Here is an 18,264-nt window from a genome sequence, read left to right on the forward strand (position 1 = left end):
AATAGACATACCCCCGAAATCCTAACCATTTTTGAGAAAAAAAATGGGAAATTGGACGAAATTAAAAAATTTTCGACGAAATTAAACAAATTAAAATCGTTCTAAAAAAATTATTATTAGTTTAAGGGATTAATTATAATCAGTTTTGGTCATTAGACATACCCCCGAAATCCTAACCATTTTTGAGAAAAAAAATGAGAAATTGAACGAAATTAAAAAATTTTTGACGAAATTAAAAAATTTCAAATCGTTTAAAAAAAATTATATTTGTTTGTGGGGGTCTATTATAATCATTTGTGGTCATTAGACATGCCCCCGAAATCCTAACCATTTTTGAGAAAAAAAATGAGAAATTGGACGAAATTAAAAAATTTTCGACAAAATTAAAAAATTCAAAATCGTTCTAAAAAAATTATTATTAGTTTAAGGGATTAATTATAATCAGTTTTGGTCATTAGACATACCCCCGAAATCCTAACCATTTTTGAGAAAAAAAATGAGAAATTGGACGAAATTAAAAAATTTTCGACAAAATTAAAAAATTTAAAATCGTTCTAAAAAAATTATTATTAGTTTAAGGGATTAATTATAATCAGTTTTGGTCATTAGACATACCCCCGAAATCCTAACCATTTTTGAGAAAAAAAATGAGAAATTGAACGAAATTAAAAAATTTTTGACGAAATTAAAAAATTTCAAATAATTATAAAAAATTATTTTGGCTACAGGGGTCAATTATAATCATTTTTGGTCATTAGACATACCATCGAAATCCTGCCCACTTTCTAGGAAAAAATTCGAGAAGGTGTTTTTCGACAAAATTAAAAAATTTCAAATCGTTCTAAAAAATTATTTTTAGTTTTAGAGATTAATTATAATCATTTTTGGTGAATAGACATACCCTCGAAATCCTGCCCACTTTCTAGAAAAAAATTCGAGAATGTGTTTTTCGACAAAATTAAAAAATTTCAAATCGTTCTAAAAAAATTATTTTTTGTTTTAGGGATTAATTATAATCATTTTTGGTCAATAGACATACCCCCGAAATCCTGCGCATTTTCGAGAAAAAAATTCGAAAAGGTGGTCAAATTGTCGTTCTACAGCCACACCTTTAAACGTTAATAACTTTTTAACGAAGCCTCCACCAACAAATTAGTATTCTTGATTTTCGTCTTATTTTGGCCTCTAGAATCCCCCATTAAAATTTTTCCCAGGGGTAGCCGAACACCCTGTATAAGGTGTTTCAGGCATTCGTGTAAATATTATACTGAAGTAATTTTACACACTAAAATAACTAAAAAAATGTCCTATGAACGATTATCTAAAATACCGACTTCAGTACTAGCCAAGCTGAACGAGAAATACTGAAACCGTGAGTCTGATTTTGCACTTGATAGAGAGCAAAGAATCTTGATAGAGATTATTATCTCTTATATAACATAGAGATTGATAATTATGTCTAAATTATGACAATCATAATTGTCACATGCAGTGTTCGTTCGTTTCTGTCTGTCCAGTGTAAAATTTGACTGTCGCAGCTTTATTGCCTCTCGCTCAACATAGTTTGTACTAGAGTCGCGGCTATAGTAAAACGCGAATGGGCAAGAGGTTCAAGATTTTAAAGTTATTACAAACTCTATCAGAGAAAGAAAAATTTCTCGATCTTTACAATTTCTTTACAATTTTTTAGTTTTGTTTTTATTTATTTTTATCTTTCAGCTGTCGATATATTGAATAATATATACAGTTAAAAAGAGGTATAATTAGCTGAATTAACAAATAAACTGAAAGACCTCCTTGAACCAGTAGAAAAAAATTCAGAAATTCTTTCACAATTCTTAAATGGTACGTTTTAATTATAGGAATTTATATTTACTAATACATTTGTAGAATTTCTTAATTTAAATAAACTGAAATTAGTTGTAAAAAGTTATGGTACGATATTTGCAGAACATTAACAAGTTGATATATATAAGATGTGCTTGTAAAGAAAATATTTGGAATTACTTATAAATAGTCAATCAACAAAGAAAAAGTATAACAAACACAAATGGCTACAATACGAACGGAAACGTCAAGTAATCGATACACTTGTATGACACTTTTTACAGCACATCCTGTACATATAATACATTTACCTAATACATAATTGTGTATTAATTATCCTCAATTCAAAAGTAAATATTAGACATTTGTAACTTCATTATATTAACGGTTACTTATGACTTTTACTTAAAAGTTGCAATTTTTTAGTCCGCTAATATTATTCGTATCATGATTTAATACTATTTACATTGATATTCTCCACTGTTACGATCGTAACTTTATAAAATACTAGCATTTTTACAAATCTTTATGAATAGCACTTGTAACTTCATTTATTTGGTCCCTGTAGAAAAAAAAAACACTGGAAAAAATAATATTGAGAAGTCGTTGGAAGAAATCTAATTTTTTTGCAATTGTCTAAGTTTTTTGCAACTGAACTAAATAGCACCAACTTGTATAATAGGAATTAACAGTTTAAAGGCATCTTGAATGTATGAACTTGCATTTGAAGCCTGTTAAAAAGATGAGAGAATTAATTTTGTATAGATCTTGTGTATTTCATTGATATAACATTGCAATATTTACTTACCTCCATAAAAATTGTTGTTATATTACTTTTAATAATTTCTGGCTTGTCTGAATCTTGCAAAAGTGCGTGTAAAGAGCTACAATAAGAATTGGCTAGCATTCCAACTTGACTGGACAGAATATGTGTCAAATGGACTAATGCATCTGCCTCGTTGACGGTGCTTCTGTGGTCTTTGATTAAAAGTAATTCTGCAGTTTTATGAAATCTTTCCATAGAAAAGGCAGTGAATTGTGCCAAAACAGAAATAGCATGTTCAAATATCTCTCGATCAGTATGCGTTACAGGCAGTGTGAGATAGGCTTCAAATTCTTCAGAGATCTAGAATCAGTAATAAAATCGATATTATACACTTTATACAATTTCTTGACTGAGTCTCCATTAAAAAGTTAAAGAAAAAATCGGTTTTTGATTTTTCCTACTACGACACACCCTGCCAAAAAATCTGCAAAAATTCAGGGACACAACCAATGACAATATGCATTTACAGTAATTATATAAATCTAGTGTCTCGAAAACTTCGATGCGAAATCGGTATTTTTCTGCGTTTTTTTGCATTTTTAATTTTTCACACCTAGAATTTGGAATCGAAAAATCGGAAAAAATTCAGGGATATAACCAATGACAATATGCATTTACAGTAATTATATAAATCTAGTGTCTCGAAAGCTTCAATGCGAAATCGGTATTTTTTTGCGTTTTTTTGCATTTTCAATTTTTCACACCTAGAATTTGGAATCGAAAAATCGGAAAAAATTCAGGGATATAACCAATGACAATATGCATTTACAGTAATTATATAAATCTAGTGTCTCGAAAGCTTCAATGCGAAATCGGTATTTTTTTGCGTTTTTTTGCATTTTTAATTTTTCGCACCTAGAATTTGGAATCGAAAAATTGGAAAAAATTCTCAAACACGTATCTTAATAATCACAATGCAGCAGATTTTTTTCATAATTTTCGTACTCGATTAAATAGGGAAAATAGGCCACAAATTCACTAATTCGAATTTTTCCTGTAACTACCCTTCCGAGTAAGATAGAGGGTTGAAATTTGGCACAGAATGTTTTTTCTGATGCTCTATCGTATGTCAAATTTAGTTCAAGGGTACATTTGACCCCCTTATTCGGCTATATCCTTTGTTAGTAATGACTCGAAGAGGTGATTATCTGACGATGGTAAATTGAGGAGTATGGAAAATGTTCCATAATTTTCCACCTTAAATTCTTCATTTTCTTTGAGTCGTAAAGGCACGCATGCCTTTGAACACTGTCTTGATGGAACATAACTCCGTTTCTATCTATGAAATACAGATGATTTCTCATTAAGCATTCGTTCATTCGTTGCAATCGTTGACAATAAATTTCTGATTTAATGGTTGAATTCAGCGACAGTCACAATAAATTATTTCCTTTCCGTCTCATCATATACAAAGCATTATCTTTTTTAAATGCAAAACTTTCTTTGCGATAGGTTCAGATGTTTACCCTCGCCAGTTAAGGATTAATATTAATGGAATTACGTTGAATCAAGAAACATTACCTCTGTGTTAATAGATGAGTGTAAATGAAGAGAGAACCCATAATTATTAAGACCTCTGACACCATGTCCATAAGCAAGAATTTGTAACTTATTTTCACATATGTTAACATTAAGATCCTACAGAAAATAATTAAAATTTATGCAAACTTATCAACACCGATATATCGGGTTAGCCAAAAAGTAACATCTGAATTTTCTGTAAGAAATAGTAATCATTTTTTTTATTAAATGTATGAAACTTCATTAAACGACATATCAACCACTTTGTTCCACAATCTTTTGTCATCTCAAGGGGAACTTCATATTCTATTCTTTCGCAACTTTCTTTTTTTGGTAATAAGTATTGGGTATGTATTTTTTAGGCATCCGGGAAATCAAAGTTTTTATCATCAAGTGAATTCTATGGAGATCAAAAGAAATAATAATTCAAAGGTACAATATCGGGTGAATACGAATGATGGATGAGATCGTCCCATTTTATATCCTACAGTTTTTCATGAGTTTTAAAGATATGCATGGTTTTGGATAGATTAACCACTTTTTCTAGATACAGTGAAAACTCGATAAATGTCAGGAACACTTATGGAATAGGAGAATCGTTTTTCGAATTTTATTGTAGTTTGTCGACGCTAAGAATATAGAAAGAGTCAGTAGCTAAAGAAGAAAGAGGATTTATCGCCCCAGTTTAAATACCCGTTACACATTACATTTCTGAAAATATTTCAGTTTGCACAACATCTGAAATTGTGTACCAAAACATGTTCAATTTCGAGTGAAATGTCTCAGTAGAGTTGGGGAAAGGTATTTAATAGCACCTCCAATACATGTACGTACTGGTATCTTTGCAAGGTCAGTGGATAGTACATTCATCGAACAGTGGTAGCTAACGAAACCTTCTATCTATCGATGGATCCATCGTATGTCAAATTTGGTTGAAGGGCACATTTGACCCCCTTATTCGACTTTAACTTTTCATGTGAATCTTTAAAATATCATAACTCCTGAACGGATCGGACGATTTTAATTTTTCAAAATGCAAACAACGCGTATTTTGGCGAAGAATATGTCGAGATTGCAAAAATATTCAAAAAGTTGTTCTGTAACCCCGTAAAGTGGGAAAACCCTCATAAAAATGGTCCAATTTTCGAACAGCCATAAGTCCTACAATAATGAATATATTTTAATGAATCTTTTTTTTGAAGCAGAGCCCATGGGTACCTACAAAAAAGTATTAAACAACTTTTCCATGGGATGTCAAACAAAATTACTAAAAATCAAAAACGAATTTTTTCTGCGTTTTTTTGCATTTTTAATTTTTTACACCTAGGATTTGGAATCGAAAAATTGGAAAAAATTCTCAAACACGTATCTTAATAATCACAATGCAGCAGATTTTTTTCATAATTTTCGTACTCCATTAAATAGGGGAAATAGTCCACAAATTCACTAATCCGGATTTTCCCTATAACTACCCTTCCGAACAAGATAGAGGGTTGAAACTTGGCACAGAACATTTGATTCTGATGCTCTATCGATCACCCTATGTCAAATTTGGTTCAAGAGCACACTTGGCCACCTTATTCTGCTATACTCTTTACGATGTATTTTGCACGAGGCATTGCTTTTACTGTTATACCACGAATTAGGGCCAGATACTGTTTATATGTCCACTAGCGTATCAATAATTAAAGTTGGGCAGATTGTATCAACCAATAACGAATAATAATTTTTAATTTGTTCGTAAACGTAACGTCCGCTTACGTTTTCATAAATGGATTTTTTATACAGACATCTAGACTAGTAAAAACTAGTTTACGAATGAATCTAAAACTTGTATTGCTTGTCAACAATACGTGAATTACTTACATTATACAACTTTTCGTATGTAATATTAATTCCAAGATCATTACAAGCTTCTTGTAGTCTTAATTTCAAATCGTCCACTCCATCCTCTTTTTCATCGCTGTCATCTAATTCGCATAGTTCTTTAACTTCTGCTAATGTTTCTTGAACAGAATTTAATTCAGTCATATTTAAACTGTTCAAATACTGTTGTATTTTAATATTACTTTGTTTCGATAACATTTCCAATGCTTCCAAGTGAACGAGACCTTGATAATCATCGAAAAGGCTTTCGAAGTGTATTTTTCTCATGTTTTGCTTTTCTTCGATCGTTTTTTCAATGGTCTCTGCTTTATCTTTAGCTTCTCGAAGAACTTGCGATAGAATTGGTTTATCTGCTTCGTTCATGAAAAAGGCCCTTTTCTTTTTTAAACCTGGATCGCCTTCTTGTAAAACTTCCATTGTTTTCTTACCAATGGCTTCTAACGTATCTAATCCACCGGTCATAACTTTGCTACCAGTTGATTCGACCAATTTTGTTATGGAAGATACGCCTGATATAAGGTTTCCAAATCCGAAAGAAGAAAGTTCCTCAGACTGATCCGTATTATCATCTGCAAATCAAATTAATTATAATACAAATTTAATAATTACTAAAAAGCCTTTTAAAATATATGTTATATTTTATTACATACGATTATATAGTGTCCCAAACTTTGTTAATATATTCTATTTATGGGACTAAATAAGAAAAACTTGTTATATGAACATAGACTTAAGGCTGTTTAAAGCTTTATTAAAAGATTATAACAGAAATATGGAATGCAAAAAGAATATAATACAGCGGTATTCACATTTAGTCTGTTTATGCGAGCTACATTTACTAGCTAAGTTTGTCGAACACTTAATAGATAGTTTTTATCAATTATTTACATTATATGTCTCGTTTATGGCTTCCGCAATGGGACTATCAAACCTGCTGTGGGAACTTTTGTCTATGGAGAACTTTGAGGGAACAAATGTACTAAACAAGAATAAATTCGCATTTGTGAATCAATACGTAAACTCAACCAAATGAAATCCAAATAAAAATAAAATTGAGTAATAAATACGGTTCTCGATCGCTATTAATTCAGTATTGTCAAACACAGTGAACATTTTAAAACAGAGATTAATTATTTTTGGCGGTGCTAAAAGAATCATGCTACCTTCGAAGATCTCGCATAGTAAACGCAACTTTCATTAATAGACTGCATGTAAATATCGTTGAAATATACCTACATTGTTTCGCAGTAATCGCAAGTCCATTTCCATTGTATTTCTTATTTTTGTCATAATTTTCTAATAAAATATTCAAGGAACTGTGCTTATACAGAGTGTTCCCGGGTTAAATGTTCAAATTTTAGAGACGAATGTAGAATTATAAAGCAAATAAATTATTCCTCTGGAAATATGCTCGCAAACACTGTCTTCAAAAGATATTTACTTCTGAAGTTATAAGAATATAGAATTAATCAGGATTTATCTGGTTATTATATATTTTGTTCAAACTACCTCCAGTTTGGGGCGCAAATATTAAGATGCAACATATTAGAATCTTCCCATCTTCGAAACAGAAACATTTCAATGTTATCTATTCCTAAGTCTTAATAACTTTAGAAGTAAATATTTGATGAAGGAAGCGTCTGTGAGCATACTTACGGAAGAAAAATTTGTTCGTTTTACAATTCTTATTTCAATATTCTCTATATTCTTATATCAAGTTTGAGCATTTAACCCAGGAGAAACACCCTATATAACAGTTTTTATCATTTATACCCATAAAATACAGGGTGTTCGGCCAAAATAAGACGAAAATCAAGAATGTCAATTTCTTGACCGAGGTTTCATTAAAAAGTTATTAAAAAATTATATTAAAAAATTTCAAATCATTCTGAAAAAATTATGTTTGGTTGCGGGGTTCAATTACAAGCATTTTCGGTGAATAGGCCTACCCCCGAAATTCCACCCACTTTCGAGAAAAAAATTCGAGTAGATACTGAAATTTTTAGACGAAATTAAAAAATTTCAAATTACACTTAAAAAATTATATTTAGTTACAGGGATCAATTACAAGTATTTTCGATGAATAGACCTACCCCTGAAATTCTACCCACTTTCGAGAAAAAAATTCGAGTAGATACTGAAATTTTTAGACGAAATTAAAAAATTTCAAATTACACTTAAAAAATTATATTTAGTTTCAGGGATCAATTACAAGCATCTTCGGTGAATAGACCTACCCCCGAAATTCCACCCACTTTCGAGAAAAAAATTCGAGTAGATACTGAAATTTTTAGACGAAATTAAAAAATTTCAAATTACACTTAAAAAATTATATTTAGTTACAGGGATCAATTACAAGTATTTTCGATGAATAGACCTACCCCCGAAATTCCACCCACTTTCGAGAAAAAAAATCAGTACGGAACTTTAAACGTTAATAACTTTTTAACGAAAACTCTAAAATCTCCCATTAAAATTTTTGCCAGGGCCGAACACCCTATATATTACTAAAATTTAACCATTAAAAGCTGGGACAGCCTGTATATAAAGTTGTTTAGTTTATTTAAAATTATAAACACCATTTGATGAAACGTTAGTCAAGATTGAACAAGGAGGCATTTGTAAAACAATACGATACCATTGATTACAGGATCTTCTAGACCCTCTGTGTTAGTGAAAGTTGAATCCTTGGGTATAGCAATTGATTCTTCTAAAAGCGTAAGTCCATGCGATACATGACTGGTCAACGTAGAAACTCCTGCACTGGCTGTATTGATTAAAGAATTTACATCCCAGTTACCCCAACCCCATCCTTTGGAAGAATTCTGTGTTTCTTGTCCTACCAATGACAGTCTTTTTAATATTGGTTGTAATTTTTCTTCGGTTAATTCCTCTGGTAATTCTATTTCGTTGCCAAGCCCTTCCCATCCTTCGGGTTTAAACACTTCTTTAAACTTCTTATCAGATTTCATTTCTTCCGGCATTTCTAATTCAGACAACTCGTCTGCTATCGATGCTTCTTTACATAAAACTCTAGTCGATATATCATCTTGATTAACATTTCTTATTATAGTACACGTATCAGTCACTAGGTCATTACTCTGTGTAATTTCAGTCCTTAATATCTCTGTGCTTAACGCTTGTTGATTGTCAACTGTCTCTGTCTCGTTAGACGAACACGTGGTTATCGTAAGAGGAATTTCCGTATCAATATTTTTTACCGACGACGTATCCATTTTATTGTTACCGAAATTAATTTCTTCATCGTTTTCGTTCAGTTTCGAAGTTACGACACTTGTATCTGTTTGCGAACAGTTCAATTCTTGTAAATTGGAAAATGTATCCATATTGTTGGTACTTTCGGAAGTCTTCTCGATATCGGTTGTTAATTGTTCATCTTTGTCATATTTACATGTACCTTTAATAGCGATATCTATATTCTTCTTCGGTATGTCTTTATAATATTTCTTTTTATCTAATACCATACCTATGCATTTTTGTGCCTGTTTGCTATAAATTGTGTTCATATACGTTTGAGGTAAGTATTCCGCATCATCGTCAGATTCCGAATCTATCGCTGTTGGTGAATACCACTGTTGCGTTTGAATACTTCTTTTTCCACAGCTATCATGGTTCATCTCCTCGTCTGCACTTTCAAAATCATCGCTCTCAGACGTAGCCATGGTAGTACCTCTACAATGCTGATATTCCTTCTTAATTAGAAAATAGCAGTGGGAACAGAAACATCTAAACCCACCATTAATTTGTTAATTGTACAATATGTAGAGAACACTACTGCTTACGTATTATATAGCTATGTCACATATGCGCTCGCAATGAAATGCACAGGTTCAGCACACGTCTTTCCAAACAGACGGTTTAGACACTTAGTAAATTTCATATAAACTTCATGATATTCCAGAAATTATTGCACATGCAAAAAGAACAATTTACGGCCAAAAGTCTTCATTCAATTTCAATAATTGATTATATCGTTGTCATTCTTAAAGCACACTGAAACAGAAATCATGAAGCGTTCATTTGTATCAAAAATAAAAATTGTTTTAAATAAATTTTGTTATGCATTTCTTTGTTATCAATTAAATCAATCAAATTCCTTTACTATAAATGAAAATACTTGTATTTTGTAGTTTATAAGCTAGCGTTAGTGAAAATAACTGCATACAAAATCAAAATTAAATCTTGATCGATCAGAATTACGAGATAAATGTAATTTTTAAAGGGCATAAAAGTCGAGTATCAATGAAACTAATAATAAAGTAAAAGAAGAAATAATCTAGTAGGTTATAAAATTATTGGCACAAGCACATATTTACAAAGTACTTTCAATACTTTTTTTTCTAAAATATATGCTCTGCACTTTCAGCTAACTATATAATACAAAAAAGTAACAATATTTATCGCAGACAACCAAAATTAATAATTTGTTATCCGTGCATTTTTTAGGTCTTGGCAAAATAGCCTTTTTACTTAGTTATCTCTGTTAATCTTCTTTTCGTCAAATCAATTATTTTTTTAATATAATTTCATATCTATTCCATTCTGATTTCAGTTTAGTTTTCAAAACAGTTTTATTCAATATATAACGTTTTTGTATTTGTGTCCCAAAATCCCAAATTGTCTTGATAAAGTTCGGATCCTCCTGAACAATCGTTTAACAACCATTCTTTTACAATGTACATTTTATGGTTGGGATCATTATCTTTATAGTGCAAGAATTTGTTTGAAATATCAATTTTTGAAGCACCTTGATCTAAATTATTTTTAAAAATATGTAGTTTTATTTAGATTTTGTTCGACGACATGGAAATTTTCTACGTTGTCATAACTAAGGCATCTTCACATTACGTTATGGCCTCCATATTTGATACTTAATTGCAGATTTCTTGACTCGAGTACAATAATTTAATCCCCGAGCATTATATTTACTTTTATTATAAAAAATTACATTATACCAAAAGTCGACAGGTTTCAATATGTATTTCTTGACAAACTCTAATCGCTTTTCTTATGAACAGCACTCACAAGTGATTTTTACTGTTATAAGAATGTTTTCTAAGTACAGTGGAACATTCCTTATATGAACACTTTATTATTTGAATGTTCTATTATGTGAATGGTATTGCTCGACTTTTGGAACTAAATTTTATTCTCTAACGATAATAAATATAATATTCCCAAGACAGACGATCGAATATTAGTATGGAGGAACCGCAATGCAGAATATTTAAAATAATTTTAAGCCGTGGTCCAACATAACGGTATATGTCGACATATAATGCATCTGTACATATGGCATATACAGTTCGTTGATGGTTTATAATAACACATACTTCGAAAATACTTTCTCGAAGCAATAGATAAAAAATATTTAAAGATATTGTATTTCTAAAAAATTGAAATGAAAAGAAATAATTTTAGAAGAATCAACAATGAATTTACAAAGAAATTTATCCATTCAATGCCAAATAAATTAAAAGAATGACACAAAAATAATGTACTATAAAACATTGAACTGTAATTTAACACAATGTTATTTAAATGTGCCAATACATACTTTTGTCCATCTATAAGATAATTTTAAAACATATTCTTATTAGTCATATATTTCTTCCGTTATAAAATTTTGTTTTGTTTTTGTATATAGACGAGTAAGGCAATCTTAATAATGATAAATACAAAAAGTAAATATTATAAACAATTGTTCCAGTAGTAAATCGCATACTACAGTCAATCACGAAAGTCTTTGTACACTCCCCTAAAATGATCGTTCGATTACAAATGCTGTACCGCTTTTCTTCCACATTTTGCCTCTTCCATCTGCTCCGAAAATATTATACTTAGTTACGCCATTGAATAATACCCTTTGCCAAAATTGTATATTCTTGTTTTAATGTTTTTTTGCGAGTTCTCTTCGAACGAGTTCTCTTAGAACGGTTAATGTCACTGACTAAAGATTTCCTTCGTGTCACATGACTACGATATCCAGATTTTCTTAAAATTCTTCGAATATTTTCTACTTCTGCGGCTATTTTTGAAGCACTTACTTTTGGATCTAGGCGAACAGTTTGCGATACAGATCGAACATCTCTATTACTCAGGATTTTAGGACGACCACTGCATGTTTTATTTTCATATTTACCAGTTATTTTGAATTTTTTTATTACGTACTGAATAGTAGAATGTTTTCTGCCCTCGATGTTAGCAATTTCACGTAGAGATTTCTTCTCCTTATACAATTTAACAACTAATTCCCGCATTTCAACGCTTATTTCTCTCCTAAAAGCACTCATTGTCGCTAAACGATTATTAGACATCTTTCGACCGAATCACAATGTCATGACATCGTAAACAAAACATTATCGGGGAAGCCCAAGTATTATGTTTAAAAAATTTATTAAATTTACTACCTTTGTATTTTAGTGTACAATTTTGTCCTCATTGTATAAAATATACTTAAAAAAAACAATAAATTTTCGTGTAGTTTAATCAATGATATCATATATAACAATAAATTAATATAATATTATACGAAATTGTTACGTATTTTCTTTAAAATTACTATTTTCGGGGGGGGGTGTACGAAGACATTCGTCATTGACTGTATATCAATACGTATACATATACAACACTGTATTTCCCTGTCATCACAAAAAACAGACTGTGCAACTAATTCTGCAAGATCGGTGGAAACTTATATTATTTTCGTTTGTTTACAATAAATACTGTTATCCAGTTGTACTATTTCGTTAGCCAATAATGTAAAGCATATGTTGTGATAGAAAAAGTATTAAAAATACTGTTAGAAAAGAATTGAAGAAATGATTTCTTTTTAAAATGTATACCTGTGGCAATAACTTTTCGACTTACTGTATGTACTCATACCATAGATAATTATGAGACATTCTGGTAGAGGCACAGACGGAACTAAATTTAAACCGACTTTTGGAACTAAATTTTATTCTCTAACGATAATAAATATAATATTCCCAAGACAGATGATCGAATATTAGTATGGAGGAACCGCAATGCAGAATATTTAAAATACTTTTAAGCCATAGTCCAACATAATGCTATATGTCGACACCCGGGTATGGAAAACTAGTATTGATTAAGGAATTAAAAAAATAGAAAAAAATTAAATTTACCATCAAACTATTACTTTCAATAATATAATGCATCTGTACATATGGCATATACAGTTCGTTGATGGTTTATAATAACACATACTTCGAAAATACTTTCTCGAAGCAATTGATACAAAATATTTAAAGATATTGTATTTCTAAAAAATTGAAATGAAAAGAAATAATTTTAGAAGAATCAACAATGAATTTACAAAGAAATTTATCCATTCAATGCCAAATAAATTAAAAGAAGCTACGACACAAAAATAATGTACAATAAAACATTGAACTGTAATTTAACACAATGTTATTTAAATGTGCCAATAGATACTTATTCTTATTAGTCATATATTTCTTCCGTTATAAAATTTTGTTTTGTTTTTGTATATAGACGAGTAAGACAATCTTAATAATGATAAATACAAAAAGTAAATATTATAAACAATTGTTCCAGTAGTAAATCGCATACTACAGTCAATCACGAAAGTCTTTGTACACTCCCCTAAAATGATCGTTCGATTACAAATGCTGTACCGCTTTTCTTCCACATTTTGCCTCTTCCATCTGCTCCGAAAATATTATACTTAGTTACGCCATTGAATAATACCCTTTGCCAAAATTGTATATTCTTGTTTTAATGTTTTTTTGCGAGTTCTCTTCGAACGAGTTCTCTTAGAACGGTTAATGTCACTGACTAAAGATTTCCTTCGTGTCACATGACTACGATATCCAGATTTTCTTAAAATTCTTCGAATATTTTCTACTTCTGCGGCTATTTTTGAAGCACTTACTTTTGGATCTAGGCGAACAGTTTGCGATACAGATCGAACATCTCTATTACTCAGGATTTTAGGACGACCACTGCATGTTTTATTTTCATATTTACCAGTTATTTTGAATTTTTTTATTACGTACTGAATAGTAGAATGTTTTCTGCCCTCGATGTTAGCAATTTCACGTAGAGATTTCTTCTCCTTATACAATTTAACAACTAATTCCCGCATTTCAACGCTTATTTCTCTCCTAAAAGCACTCATTGTCGCTAAACGATTATTAGACATCTTTCGACCGAATCACAATGTCATGACATCGTAAACAAAACATTATCGGGGCATTTACTTTTGGATCTAGGCAAACAGTTTGCGATACAGATCGAACATCTCTGTTACTCAGGATTTTAGGACGACCACTGCATGTTTTATTTTCATATTTACCAGTTATTTTGAATTTTTTTATTACGTACTGAATAGTAGAATGTTTTCTGCCCTCGATGTTAGCAATTTCACGTAGACATTTCTTCTCCTTATACAATTTAACAACTAATTCCCGCGTTTCAACGCTTATTTCTCTCCTAAAAGCACTCATTGACGCTAAACGATTATTAGACATCTTTCGACCGAATCACAATGTCATGACATCGTAAACAAAACATTATCGGGGCATTTACTTTTGGATCTAGGCAAACAGTTTGCGATACAGATCGAACATCTCTATTACTCAGGATTTTAGGACGACCACTGCATGTTTTATTTTCATATTTACCAGTTATTTTGAATTTTTTTATTACGTACTGAATAGTAGAATGTTTTCTGCCCTCGATGTTAGCAATTTCACGTAGAGATTTCTTCTCCTTATACAATTTAACAACTAATTCCCGCATTTCAACGCTTATTTCTCTCTTAAAAGCACTCATTGTCGCTAAATGATTATTAGACATCTTTCGACCGAATCACAATGTCATGACATCGTAAACAAAACATTATCGGGGAAGCCCAAGTATTATGATTCAAAAATTTATTAAATTTACTACCTTTGTATTTTAGTGTACAATTTTGTCCTCATTGTATAAAATATACTTAAAAAAAACAATAAATTTTCGTGTAGTTTAATCAATGATATCATATATAACAATAAATTAATATAATATTATACGAAATTGTTACGTATTTTCTTTAAAATTACTATTTTCGGGGGGGGGTGTACGAAGACATTCGTCATTGACTGTATATCAATACGTATACATATACAACACTGTATTTCCCTGTCATCACAAAAAACAGACTGTGCAACTAATTCTGCAAGATCGGTGGAAACTTATATTATTTTCGTTTGTTTACAATAAATACTGTTATCCAGTTGTACTATTTCGTTAGCCAATAATGTAAAGCATATGTTGTGATAGAAAAAGTATTAAAAATACTGTTAGAAAAGAATTGAAGAAATGATTTCTTTTTAAAATGTATACCTGTGGCAATAACTTTTCGACTTACTGTATGTACTCATACCATAGATAATTATGAGACATTCTGGTAGAGGCACAGACGGAACTAAATTTAAACCGACTTTTGGAACTAAATTTTATTCTCTAACGATAATAAATATAATATTCCCAAGACAGATGATCGAATATTAGTATGGAGGAACCGCAATGCAGAATATTTAAAATACTTTTAAGCCATAGTCCAACATAATGCTATATGTCGACACCCGGGTATGGAAAACTAGTATTGATTAAGGAATTAAAAAAATAGAAAAAAATTAAATTTACCATCAAACTATTACTTTCAATAATATAATGCATCTGTACATATGGCATATACAGTTCGTTGATGGTTTATAATAACACATACTTCGAAAATACTTTCTTGAAGCAATTGATACAAAATATTTAAAGATATTGTATTTCTAAAAAATTGAAATGAAAAGAAATAATTTTAGAAGAATCAACAATGAATTTACAAAGAAATTTATCCATTCAATGCCAAATAAATTAAAAGAAGCTACGACACAAAAATAATGTACAATAAAACATTGAACTGTAATTTAACACAATGTTATTTAAATGTGCCAATAGATACTTATTCTTATTAGTCATATATTTCTTCCGTTATAAAATTTTGTTTTGTTTTTGTATATAGACGAGTAAGGCAATCTTAATAATGATAAATACAAAAAGTAAATATTATAAACAATTGTTCCAGTAGTAAATCGCATACTACAGTCAATCACGAAAGTCTTTGTACACTCCCCTAAAATGATCGTTCGATTACAAATGCTGTACCACTTTTCTTCCACATTTTGCCTCTTCCATCTGCTCCGAAAATATTATACTTAGTTACGCCATTGAATAATACCCTTTGCCAAAATTGTATATTCTTGTTTTAATGTTTTTTTGCGAGTTCTCTTCGAACGAGTTCTCTTAGAACGGTTAATGTCACTGACTAAAGATTTCCTTCGTGTCACATGACTACGATATCCAGATTTTCTTAAAATTCTTCGAATATTTTCTACTTCTGCGGCTATTTTTGAAGCACTTACTTTTGGATCTAGGCGAACAGTTTGCGATACAGATCGAACATCTCTATTACTCAGGATTTTAGGACGACCACTGCATGTTTTATTTTCATATTTACCAGTTATTTTGAATTTTTTTATTACGTACCGAATAGTAGAATGTTTTCTGCCCTCGATGTTAGCAATTTCACGTAGAGATTTCTTCTCCTTATACAATTTAACAACTAATTCCCGCATTTTAACGCTTATTTCTCTCCTAAAAGCACTCATTGTCGCTAAACGATTATTAGACATCTTTCGACCGAATCACAATGTCATGACATCGTAAACAAAACATTATCGGGGCATTTACTTTTGGATCTAGGCAAACAGTTTGCGATACAGATCGAACATCTCTGTTACTCAGGATTTTAGGACGACCACTGCATGTTTTATTTTCATATTTACCAGTTATTTTGAATTTTTTTATTACGTACTGAATAGTAGAATGTTTTCTGCCCTCGATGTTAGCAATTTCACGTAGAGATTTCTTCTCCTTATACAATTTAACAACTAATTCCCGCGTTTCAACGCTTATTTCTCTCCTAACAGCACTCATTGTCGCTAAATGATTATTAGACATCTTTCGACCGAATCACAATGTCATGACATCGTAAACAAAACATTATCGGGGCATTTACTTTTGAATCTAGGCGAACAGTTTGCGATACAGATCGAACATCTCTATTACTCAGGATTTTAGGACGACCACTGCATGTTTTATTTTCATATTTACCAGTTATTTTGAATTTTTTTATTACGTACCGAATAGCAGAATGTTTTCTGCCCTCGATGTTAGCAATTTCATGTAGAGATTTCTTCTCCTTATACAATTTAACAACTAATTCCCGCATTTCAACGCTTATTTCTCTCCTAAAAGCACTCATTGTCGCTAAACGATTATTAGACATCTTTCGACCGAATCACAATGTCATGACATCGTAAACAAAACATTATCGTGGAAGCCCAAGTATTATGTTTAAAAAATTTATTAAATTTACTACCTTTGTATTTTAGTGTACAATTTTGTCCTCATTGTATAAAATATACTTAAAAAAAACAATAAATTTTCGTGTAGTTTAATCAATGATATCATATATAACAATAAATTAATATAATATTATACGAAATTGTTACGTATTTTCTTTAAAATTACTATTTTCGGGGGGGTGTACGAAGACATTCGTCATTGACTGTATATCAATACGTATACATATACAACACTGTATTTCCCTGTCATCACAAAAAACAGACTGTGCAACTAATTCTGCAAGATCGGTGGAAACTTATATTATTTTCGTTTGTTTACAATAAATACTGTTATCCAGTTGTACTATTTCGTTAGCCAATAATGTAAAGCATATGTTGTGATAGAAAAAGTATTAAAAATACTGTTAGAAAAGAATTGAAGAAATGATTTCTTTTTAAAATGTATACCTGTGGCAATAACTTTTCGACTTACTGTATGTACTCATACCATAGAGAATTATGAGACATTCTGGCAGAGGCACCGACGGATTACCATCAGTTTATCCGTACGTCCCGGATGTTCGACAATCAACGGTCAGGAGTGCACCTGCGTTTAGAAGTCGTACGGTGGTGCCGTCAGTGCAACATAACGGAAAATATGCGAAACTATGAAAAGAGCATCGCGTTCGTTTGTTCTCGTCGCCCTTCGTGCACAGCGGTCAGAGACACGAAAGCTATAAGCCAATGGAAGGG

At 30.9% G+C, this 18,264-nt stretch overlaps 1 protein-coding gene across 9 annotated transcripts; it reads right to left on the minus strand.

The window, feature by feature from the left end:
* Nucleotides 1-1,914: 1,914 nt before the first annotated feature.
* On the minus strand, nucleotides 1,915-18,129 carry LOC122403692 (protein FAM114A2). Of its 9 annotated transcripts, none has more exons than XM_043407371.1 (6): nucleotides 18,005-18,129; nucleotides 9,865-10,075; nucleotides 8,700-9,762; nucleotides 6,041-6,630; nucleotides 2,636-2,953; nucleotides 1,915-2,558 (listed from the first exon to the last, which is right to left on the minus strand). In XM_043407371.1, the coding sequence occupies exons 3-6, from the start codon at nucleotides 9,742-9,744 to the stop codon at nucleotides 2,484-2,486; spliced, it is 2,028 nt and encodes a 675-aa protein (XP_043263306.1). In that variant the 5' UTR covers nucleotides 9,745-9,762; nucleotides 9,865-10,075; nucleotides 18,005-18,129; the 3' UTR covers nucleotides 1,915-2,483. The 9 variants fall into 9 exon arrangements, with proteins under 9 accessions (XP_043263306.1, XP_043263305.1, XP_043263301.1 ...); XM_043407370.1 differs by having other exon boundaries at nucleotides 8,700-9,771; XM_043407366.1 differs by having other exon boundaries at nucleotides 8,700-9,774.
* Between the last annotated feature and the right edge of the window lie 135 nt (nucleotides 18,130-18,264).

Source organism: Colletes gigas, unplaced genomic scaffold (genome assembly GCF_013123115.1).
Source record: "Colletes gigas isolate AHSC1104 unplaced genomic scaffold, ASM1312311v1 Colletes_gigas_Sc00070, whole genome shotgun sequence".
Lineage (NCBI taxonomy): Eukaryota > Metazoa > Arthropoda > Insecta > Hymenoptera > Colletidae > Colletes > Colletes gigas.